At 38.0% G+C, this 10,953-nt stretch overlaps 1 protein-coding gene across 1 annotated transcript in view; it reads left to right on the top strand.

Annotated features, from left to right (window-relative positions):
• The window catches only part of scrt2 (scratch family zinc finger 2), a 6,146-nt gene extending 1,235 nt beyond the window's left edge, over window positions 1-4,911 (top strand). Inside the window, exon 2 of the mRNA XM_060881948.1 lies at window positions 4,148-4,911. Coding sequence (XP_060737931.1) covers window positions 4,148-4,911 — 764 coding nt within the window. The remainder of the gene's footprint in view (window positions 1-4,147) is intronic.
• Window positions 4,912-10,953: the final 6,042 nt, after the last annotated feature.

Below are 10,953 nucleotides of genomic sequence, written 5' to 3'. Positions count from 1 at the left end.
GTGTTAGGTAAAAAACATATAAAGGGAAGGAGAATAAGGAAAAATGAGGATGCACAAAGCAGTATTCATTATAATCACATGATGCTCTGTAAATATACACACCACAAACAAAAAGAGAGACAGAGAGACAAAAGGACAAATAGCATCACAGCTGAGGAAGCTGGAGTCTTAAACACAAACATGCTGGACAAGGCAATGCTAAGCTGGGGACATTCTGTGCTCCCTGAATTGCTCTCTCTCTCTCTCTCTCTCTCTCTCTCTCTCTCTCTCTCTCTCTTTGTCTCACTCTCTCTCCCTCTTTGGGCAGATTTGGGTAGCAGATGTCCGCTCCCCTCTGTCGGGCTATGATGTTTTTTCAGCGATAAGCTGACAGGAGATTTAGACTGAGCAGGAGAAAGGGTCAGAGAGGAAGAAAGTGTTGCTTTCCCACCTGTTGCAAAAACAGCAAATTCAGTCACATCAGAGCCAGAATGTTTTGTAAGTGATTGTATTTGATTTTATGATGGCTTACAAAAGAGAACTAGTTTGGATTATGAAGAAAACACATTTATTGTAACATTTGACTTAGTGATATTATGTAGGCTTTCACGTTACAAAAGAAAAAATTGTGTAAAAAAATGATATAGTTTTTGAATCGGATTCAATCATGCACATTGAACTACATTGCATTCCACCTCAATCTTTAGTGATCTCGCAAAACTGCTCACTATTGCACTAAAACTGGTTAATGTTAGACAGAACTGGGAAAACAGCTCTGCACTTGTGGATGAGTGATTTTTGCTATGCATCAGCACTATTCTTGAAGAGCACCATGTCTACTACTTTAAGAACAAAGACTTTAGCTGTAAAACATCCACAATAATAGTTTGGGTAGCATTCTACAGTTTTGAAAAAAGCTATCTAATTAATGGTTTATTTCTATTGTCACAAATGGTAGACAGTGCTTATTTTTCACAGAGAAACCATCACGTTAAGGTCAATGTCAAAGTTAATCCATTACACTAGTCCCTGTTTGAGGTGCTTTGGATAAGAGCATTTGCTAAATGCTATGATTTAAATGCTATCAAGACTAGAAGAGGGGGTAGGGACATAACCATAAACATAAAAATTTGACATAAATAAATGTTGATCTAGCTTATAATTTATTGGATTTATAGGCATATACATTTATGCATTTACACAAATGTATATTTATAGTCTTTTGTATGTGGAGTTTATTTAAAAAAAAAGATCTGATTCCTGACATCTCAGTACTGGCAAGTTTTCCAGCCACAGCAGGAAGTAAAGGTGTTGCTCTGATCAAAAGGGCAGAATGGTGGCCTAATACAGGTGTCTCACAGAGGCTGAAGCCTTAAAACACTCTGCTTTGCACTGCACTATTGACTGACACACAATCACACCTTTTTTGATAAAAAAAAAAACAAAAAACAGCAAGAACTTAAGCAGAACCTCCAACACAGGCCAATATGGACCTGTTGCACTCTGAAAAGGTTCACATTCATAAACTGCTGCTTAATCAAATCAACTGTTGTATGAAATGCTAGATATCTGATGCTTGTTTACATTTTTACATGTATTTTTCCATTTTGATTTGATTTAAATGGAAGGTAGAAGGTAAAGTAAGAAAAGAAAGAATGTGAAGGGAAGAAGGTTGCTTAGTGCTAATTTATTTTTTACTCTTATTAAAAATGAAAATGGGCAGGTATCTTCAATCATTGCTAAAATTTATACCTTTAATTTGCATCTTTATCCTCCCAGAACTGTGGATATAGGATTTAAGATGGATAAATGGTCCACAATTAGAGTAATGCTATACTTTTCAGACTAAAGCACTACCTGCATGTTTCTAAGTAATATATACATACAAAAGAAAAAAAAAAAAAAAGTTACAATTGAGTATCCATTTTTCCTAAGCCACTTCTCCACTAAATTGTATCTGAAAATATTATGATAGCATTACAGTACTAATGAATTGAGACCAATTAAGGCTTTTTCTTTTATTAAATATCTCCTGACAGCCTACATATCAAAGTATTGTGATATATAGGAAGTAGTTAATTGATCTAAATAAGATTCATTCTTCATCGTTCCTACTGTGTTTCTGCTTGCCTGATACTAATGCTATCGGATCGTTATCATGTGCGTGGCTGTGCTGGGTTTTTATCATGCGTAAGCACCTTAAGCACAGAGAAGCTCGCTGAGCTTGCCTTCCTCTACAGGCACTGCTTCCAGAATTGCTGTGCAGTGAAAAGGCTGCTGGAGTGCAGGGCATTAAAAGCGCTCTAATTGCGTGTCTAATAATGATCCTGGCCCTTCAAGGCACTTCAACATGCTTACGGCAGCAAGGCAGGTGATGTTGTGACCCTCGACGGACAATAACAGCAATTTCCTCCCCCTCCTCCTCCTTCTCTCTTAATCCGTTTGCTCTTCTCTTTGACTGTAGCTCAGTTACTGAAACCGTCATGTCTCCTCTTATTCTTTGGCACTTTGGTGTTGTTTACTGCACGACCAGTTGCACTGCTTTTTACAGCAGATAGCCTATTGATCAGCATGGAAACGGTGAATTTCATTAACAGGCAGTCAATACTTCATTTCTCTCGGTTTGCTGCGTTCAGAGGGCTGGTGGAATGGCTTTTCCCCGACACTGTCTAGTTCTCATGTTAAATGTGATAGAGGATTTCTCACCCAGTGTGCGACGCGATAGCTATTAGGTTAAAAACATCGAGACGAACGGCTGCCACTCCGGCGCGGATATAATGTGGCTGAAATGATTTAAAAGACCCAGCGGCTGCCAGGAAACCTTTTAGCAGCACCCGACTGTCTCTCTCTCTCTCTCTCTTTCTCTCTTGCTATGTCTCTCTCTGTCTGCATCTCTGAATGATGTGCCAGGGGTCAGTCATTTATCTAGCAGTGAACAAGTGCAAAAAAGGGGTTGCTTTGCGTTGAAAGAGCAGTCAATATGTCTGGCTTCAGAATTGCTTTATTAATATTACTCTGAGCACTGACTCTACTTGAATGTCTGACTGTATTTCAAACAGGACTAATGTGAGGCCTGGAGTGAGGAAAAGAATGATGTAGCCTGTGGCATAACAAAAGCCATACTACTGATTTCTTATCATGGAATAATGGAGAAGAAAATTAAGCGTACAACCACTTACCCATAGAGGCCATTTGGTAATCTTATCGAAGAAATTTAACTAATCAATAAGATTATTTCATCTAAAAGAGATGAGAGAGAGAGAAATTGCAGCAGCGGGGGGTGTCTGTACTCTCAATATAGTTACACCACTTAATAAGCCATTATCGCTGTGTTAAGACCCTTTATAACATACACACGTTCACTTCAACACACAATTAAGTACACAGTATGGCAATTTCTATGTATATTTTTACTTTATGTCTAAAGTAAGGAGACTAGGAGAGTAGGATGGAGATAAACAATAATCATCATCATCATCATCATTGTCATCATCATCATTATCATCATTTATTAGCCAATTAATATTACCTTCACTTTAATGCTAATTAAATTATAATGCCAGTTATAGTGTTCTTATTGCAATAACAGTATTTGATTAAATAAATTTATTTCATGTCAGTGTAAGAATTATACAACTAATTAGCTTGTAGAATTATATTTCTATTTATTCATTAGTCATAAAGGCATATTAGCATTAAAGGTGGTGTCAGTAATTTATAACTCAAAACACTTTCTTATATTCTGATTTCTGTGGAGCCCTAAGATTGTAAATGAAAGAAAAAGCTCTTGTGGTCCATCGACATCCAATCAATCACAAGTAGGAAGAGTTTCTGTTTCTGCTGCACCAGTTTTCTTTCTAATATTTACAGCATTTGGCAAAAGCCCTTATCCAGAGAGACATCTATTTTATCTCAATTTATAGAACTGAGCAATCTGAGGGTTAAGGGCCTTGCTCCAGGGCCCAGCAGAGATGGACCTGGGATATGGCCTACTGATTGAGAAAACGTGACTTGAACTAGTTTTAAGGCATTCTAGCATAAATGTGTTTTAGTGGCTCAAGGTAGAGTTGGATTTGTTAACATGATGAGTTTTGAAAAGACAAACTGAAGACCAGAATTGTTGATTGTACATTTAAGCCTGAATGCATCTCATTTCTTTTCTCCCCAGGCTACATCCAGGACTACATCAGTCCATCAGCCTATCAGGGTGAGAAAAAGCTTAGCTCGGCTGTGTCTGACCCACTCTATGCTCCGGTAAACAGTGGAGGAGAGGAGTACTGTGAGCCAGACTTGGAACATCCGGACAGCCCTCAGTCTGGTCTGACGGCCCGTGGCTACTACAGTGGTGAGTCCGAAAGCCAGAGTGATGGCTACACGGCAGACGGCTTCTTCATCTCAGATGGTCGTTCACGTAGGCGAGGCGAGGCCAAGGAAGCACGCAAAGGTAGTGTGGAAGCAAAGGAATCGGGAGCAAGACACACATGCAACGAGTGCGGCAAAACATACGCCACATCCTCTAACCTGAGCCGCCACAAGCAGACGCATCGCAGCCTGGACAGCAAGATGGCGCGCAAGTGTCCAACATGTGGGAAGGTGTATGTGTCCATGCCAGCGTTGGCTATGCACGTGCTCACGCATGACCTCAAGCACAAGTGCAACGTGTGCAGCAAGGCGTTCAGCCGCCCTTGGCTGCTACAGGGTCACATGCGCTCACACACTGGCGAGAAGCCATTTGCATGTGCCCACTGTGGCAAAGCCTTTGCCGATCGCTCCAACCTGCGCGCCCACATGCAGACACACTCTGCCTTCAAGCACTACCGCTGCAAGCGCTGTCACAAGACCTTTGCGCTCAAGTCGTACCTGAATAAGCACTATGAGTCGGCCTGCTTCAAGGGCTCTGGAGATGAGGATGAGTCCGGCTCTGAGAACTGAGCACCACACAGTGAGAAAATGGATGAGAAAGAAAAAAAATTACATTTACAGTAATTAATCCTTAACTAAGCCCTTGTACACACACACACACACACACACACACACACACACACACAAACAAATGCGCCTTTTTCCTTCCTTTTTTAGAAAGCAATATTTTCGCTGAGATCACTTTGGAAAAGAAAAAGAAAAAAACAATTATAAGGAGACAATAATGAACCAATGCTGGATTTTTCTTCACTCTTATTGCTAAATGTCCACAGATACACAACAACATACTCCAAGACTCTCTCTCTTGCGCTCTTATACACAAACACACACACACACACACACACACACTTATTATGAGGCCTGGCATGTGAATTTTTATCAATGACTATAATGATAATAATAATCATAAATAATAATAATAATCATAATAATAACAATGATAGTAATAATATTTAGAATCCTGATATTTTATAGCAAATCATGAAAACAAAACAAAAAAAGAAAAACAGAAAAGGACAACAGTGTTCCTTCTTTTTTTAGAAACAAACAAAAAATGACCTCATGTATTTTTATGCTGCTTTTTTGTTTTGCTAAGAGCTGAATTCTTTTGCAACTGCCAACTTTTATGACAATGTCAATAATGACAGTATTTGCAAAAAAAAGGCCACTAAAAAGTTGAAAACTTTTTTCCGCCAGTCTTTAGTAATTTTAATCCAACAGGTGTTATTTTTCTATTTACAGTCCCAACCTCCAGCATTTTATTTATCGTCTTTGGTTGTGCCAATCAACCCAATATTTCATCGAAGAGTGATCTTTGGGAATGTGAGTGTTTTGTGGACTCTTCAGAATAACAGTGTTTTTCCTCACCATTTGCAGATATCAAGGACTAAACAAGGAAGGTGTAACTTAAAGACACTTCCGGTTTAAAACCTGTTGCTTTCGGTCCTGTTTAACAGGATGCAATATCTCAGTATTTGAATCAATCTCACAGTTCACGGTGACTCTATTGATGACATTTAGAAGCAATCTCAACCCACAATGCAGGTCTTCCTCTGCCACTTTGGCTCAAACTGACTCTTCAAGTGTTCCCTCTTCCTGGAAATACCCCTCTCTCTCCCCCCAGTCTAGCTATTACCTCACTAAGAGGCAGGTACGACCTCTGACCCGTCCATCCCAGACTCACTGTCCCATCATTCACCTCTGTCAAAACAGTGACCTCATTTCTTACCACATCAGTATTATTTTATTTATGTATTTATTCATATACTATTTATTCTTTTATTTATTTATTTATTTATCTTTTCTTATTTATTGGTGTTATTTATTTAATTTATTCATCTGTGTATTTGGAATACTAAATACCACCACTGACCTTGTAAGATGCTGCTCTTGAAAGAAAAATGTTTATATGCATGATGAAACTGTAGGAAAGAAAAAGTCCACGTGACTTCTAGCATTTTTTTTGTCTTTCTTTTGTCTTTCTTTGTCTTTTTTTTAAGAGGAACAATGTACATGTTTGAGAAGTTTGGAATGATACTTTGTTTCACAGGCAATAATTCTTCCTTGGCACGGCAATGGACTTGTATAATCATAGCTGTCCTGTCTGCAGACCACTTAGGGCAATAAATGAACGAGCCTGAACACAAACCACAAAGTCATCCTCCATCTCGTTGTTGTCATTTTTATTTGGGATAAATTAGCATCGGGTTGGGAAAATCATCCCTCAGTGATGCCTGGGCACACATTGCTCCCTGATTGAAGCACCAACTTCATTTATATCCATAAACATTATTCATTTCATCTCCGGTGTAAAATAAATCACAATTAAATGAGCAGTTTTCATTTTTAAGCCTGTAGTGACTAGTAGTGCTCTTTAAGGTAATTTATTTTTTCCCTGGTTTATCATCCATTGTAGCCAAGAATTTCACCTAATTAACCAACAGAATGAAATAACACTTTCTATTCAGTCAAATGAAGTGATTACTATTTAGCATGCCATATTAACACTATATAGAATAGGATGATACAAGACATGGTGACAATGACAATATCTACAGATATTCAACTAAAATTCCAGTTGCATCAAATTTCCCTGCTTACAAAAATACCGAACAGTAACAAACCTGACTGAATGTTATTGTGACATTTGCTACCATCTAAAAAAAGGCTTTAATTAAGATAATAACTCTGGTTGTTTTGTTTTATAGTTCCCCTTCATATGTTAGGTAGCGTTACAGATTCTGAACCATTGATACGCATCCGATCCAATTGTCTTTAAACATTATGATTTCAGTCTCTTTTTTTTTTAAAAACATGCCAACATGTTGAGCAAACCAATGATTCTACTGCAGTATTTATTCAAGTACTGAAATATTTTGCCTGGTCCAATACTGCGTTTTGGTTGTAAACGCATCACTGCCTTTCCTTATAGAAAACCTATTTTTGTGAATTTTTTACACATTGTTTGTAGGCACATCTAACGTCATGTGGACTTTTTACATAACATAGTAGATCATATAGTTTTAATTTTCCACATGTCATTAATTTAATTTGTCCCATGTTAGTCATGTGTTTCGATTTTTCACATGATGACATATTAGTCACATAATCACATGTAAAAGGTACATAGTTTTCTTCTTACTAAAAGATAAGTGAAACTTTATTCCAACTAATTTGTGAATCCTTACAGACGTAGTTAGATAAAGTCTATCAATGTGTCAACATTTTTAGATTTAATGATCCTAATCCTAACACTAAAAACAGTGCTGCCACAACAGCATTTAATATCTTTAATAGTGTTAATGCCGATCTAGCAGCATGTGCAAGATTAAAGGATAAATAGTCTCAGTTATAGCTAGGTCATTATGATCATTTTCAGTGTGTGTACTGTATGTTTCATCATTTACTCCAATCAGTGTCCTGCCTTTGAAGTCAGGCTGCTGAAAATGAGCAGTGAAACAACAACAATTATCAAGATTACCTCCATCCGTGGCACATTTAGGCTGTACTTTTATCTGCACTACAGATGGAAGAGGAAAATCAGAACAGGTCTCTAAATGAAGTGAGCCAGGGGATGAAGGTTTGTCCGAAGGAAAGCGATGCTATATTTAATGGCCTCTCCTGCAGAGAGAGGGAATCTGACAGGTCAGAGAATCCTGCAGGCTAATAATCGTGCATTACAGTGCGGTCTGTACGCGCACCTAGCTTTCAGCTGTTTTAAGCGTGCTAAAAATAAAACCTCATGGAAAGAAGGACACATACACTGTCTCATTATGTCCTCCTCATCAGTGTTGATGCCTCTGCGCTGTGATGTGAAGTGTAGCTTCTAGACAGGCGGCGTTTGACGGTGGGTCAGGAACGAGGTTCAAAGTGAATATCTGTCACCGGTGACAGGGTGAAGTAAACAGAACAGTAACGACGGCACTGGTGGCGTGCAGCAGTGAGACACAATTCTGTTCAAACGCTGTGATGTAGACATAGAGAGCAGTATTAGGACAGTGTGCTGTTTTTATACAGTAATTCTTTTCTAGAAGTTCCAGATTAGAGCTCAGAGCAGTAAATGGGAGTCTTAACTGAGTATGAACATCCTCTCCTTTTTCATTTCTATCTCTCTGTAGTTTTATCACTCGTATCCCTTTTCTTTTTTTCCTTGCCGTCATTCTCTTCCTTGCTTGCTCTCTCTCAGGGTGAACAGGTGCTAGTGGACAGGCGGGGAGACAGAGAGAGAGTAATTGAGGCTGAGTCTGACCTTGACGAGGAAGGTCGAGGCAGCAGCAGGCGAATGCACCGTCAGCGCTTTGCATATTCTAAATCGGATGACACAATATCTGTAATAGTGCGAAACCCACGGGGAATCAGAGATGAGCTTCTCTGCCCATCCCCTCGCTTCCTAACTCTCTTTCTCCATTCTCACAATCCATCCACCCACCCAATGTATCCATGACCTCTCTCTTAACACTCGATTTTCATTGTCCTCAAATCAGTGTGGTTCAAGTCTGCGAGTGCAGCAACAGAGACAGCATGTAGATTTCCTGCTCCCAGCTTCTCAGCTCAGTTCATTACCCACCAATGCATCATGTCTGTGAATGAGTCATTATGTTTCATCTTTCGCTCATTTGTCTTTTTCTCTTTTTTCTTGCATACCAGCTTTCAAACCATAAGCCTAAGATTAAAAGCAATGATAAAACCCACTGAATAAAGAATTGTTTTATTATGCAAAGCCCTTAGTAACACGAATAATCGCCTTTACAAGGACATTTGAAGATTTATGACTAGCTTTACCTCGCTATTTTACTTTGCAATCAAATTATAAACCATTTTTAATGTATGTCAAGCAATGTCAGTATGACGATGGGGAATCCGGTCGACATGTTGTCCAAAGGTCACAGTTAGCTATTAAAAACTATCACCAGAGGACTACCAACAGAATTTCATGAAAAAACATTGTTCCTCTCTTTGAAGAACTTGTAAATATGTTTGTAAATATGTCACAGCAATAATACGAAACTGCATGTGAAAAAATATCTGATCATTTTGCTTTTACACTTTTCTTAGAATTTCTTTTTGCTTTGTATAAACTGGTACCAGTAAAAGCCTGGACAGAAAACACAAAATCAGGGACATGCCTTCTTTAGCTAATTATCTGCTGTCGGCTGCGTTGACCAGTTGTTGTCAACATGGGATCATTCTCTGTATTAGGAGATCTGTTGATGTTCTCTCTCTTTTTGTTTTTTTTCCTTCTGTCTTTTGTCTAAATGCCCAGCTTGGCTGCGCAGTAATGAAAAGTGCCAAAAAATAAAAGTATAATTTCCATAACAAAAGCCTTCGACTTATGGCGGCCTTCTCACAAGCCTCCATATGGTCCTCAAGCGACAGAATTTAGATTTTCACTCTTCTTTCTTACTCTCCCCACAATCTCTTACTCTTTCTTTTTTTAAAACATGGGGAAAAATGTTAAGCCATGACTGAGAATGAGTGGTTTGGATTTTTTTCTTATTTTCCTTTGTACCACTGTTATTAGAAGTGGGGATAATACTGGTGATGACGATGATGATAATGACAATAATAAAACCAATAGCACAAACAATTTAAAGTGTCTTGTCTTTATGGTTGCAGTTATAAAGTCATGTTTTAATTGCATTTATTCAATTTATGTTGCATAAATCAGTGTATGTGTACAGTATATCAGTAAACCGACATATAGATAAGTATAACATTTACTATAAATGCTACTTTGTGCATTTCTTGCTCATTTTACTTTAAAACTGACCTTTGCATTACTCTTGCGATTGCGTTGTTATTGGCAATCGACATAGGTTATCAGCCTGAAGATGAATATTTTTCAATAACCTAAACATATCCTGATGTGTCTTTTTCTGCTTATATTGCAGCAGTTTATCAGTGATTACATATTGACTGCACACATGTCTGCATGTCTTTTTTTATGATATATTATGTAGACATACAAGCATACAAAACAGCTCTTTAGTTACATTATAACAGCTATGAACATGTTCCATCACCAACCTCTAATTTTGTTTTCTTTATAGTTAATAATAATAATAATAATAATAATAATAATATGAAGAAGAAGAAAAAGAAGAAGAAGAAGAAAAAGAAGAAGAAGAAGAAAAAGAAGAAGAAGACAGCTTGTCATGTTACAGAGAAACTGGAAAATACAACACTATTCAGCAAACTTTCCCATAATAGAAAACTTGAAGTTTCAGCTTTATCTCTGACTGTTTAATGCACTGACAATGGAGACTCCTTCCAAAAATGCTAAGTAAACATCTCCTCACAGACTGCTTCACCATATCAACAATTACAGATGCTTTTTTGTGGAGCGTCTGTCATAAATGTCCCTGTGTAGGTTGTTACTATAGAAACAATGATGTTTCTATGATGACTGAACACACTGAAGCAGAACCTGGTCAGAGCTGCAACAACAACAAGCCTTCTGACCAAACAAAATCAGCAGCACTGTATTATAATATAGCTTATCTTCTTTAATCTATACTACGGACAAATCACATAGGCATGTGTGCATTAACT

The sequence above is a fragment of the Tachysurus vachellii genome, chromosome 11, assembly GCF_030014155.1.
Source record: "Tachysurus vachellii isolate PV-2020 chromosome 11, HZAU_Pvac_v1, whole genome shotgun sequence".
Classification (NCBI taxonomy): Eukaryota; Metazoa; Chordata; class Actinopteri; order Siluriformes; family Bagridae; genus Tachysurus; species Tachysurus vachellii.
The sequence above is the reverse complement of the archived record's forward strand: the minus strand, read 5'-3'. Positions and strand labels throughout refer to the sequence as shown.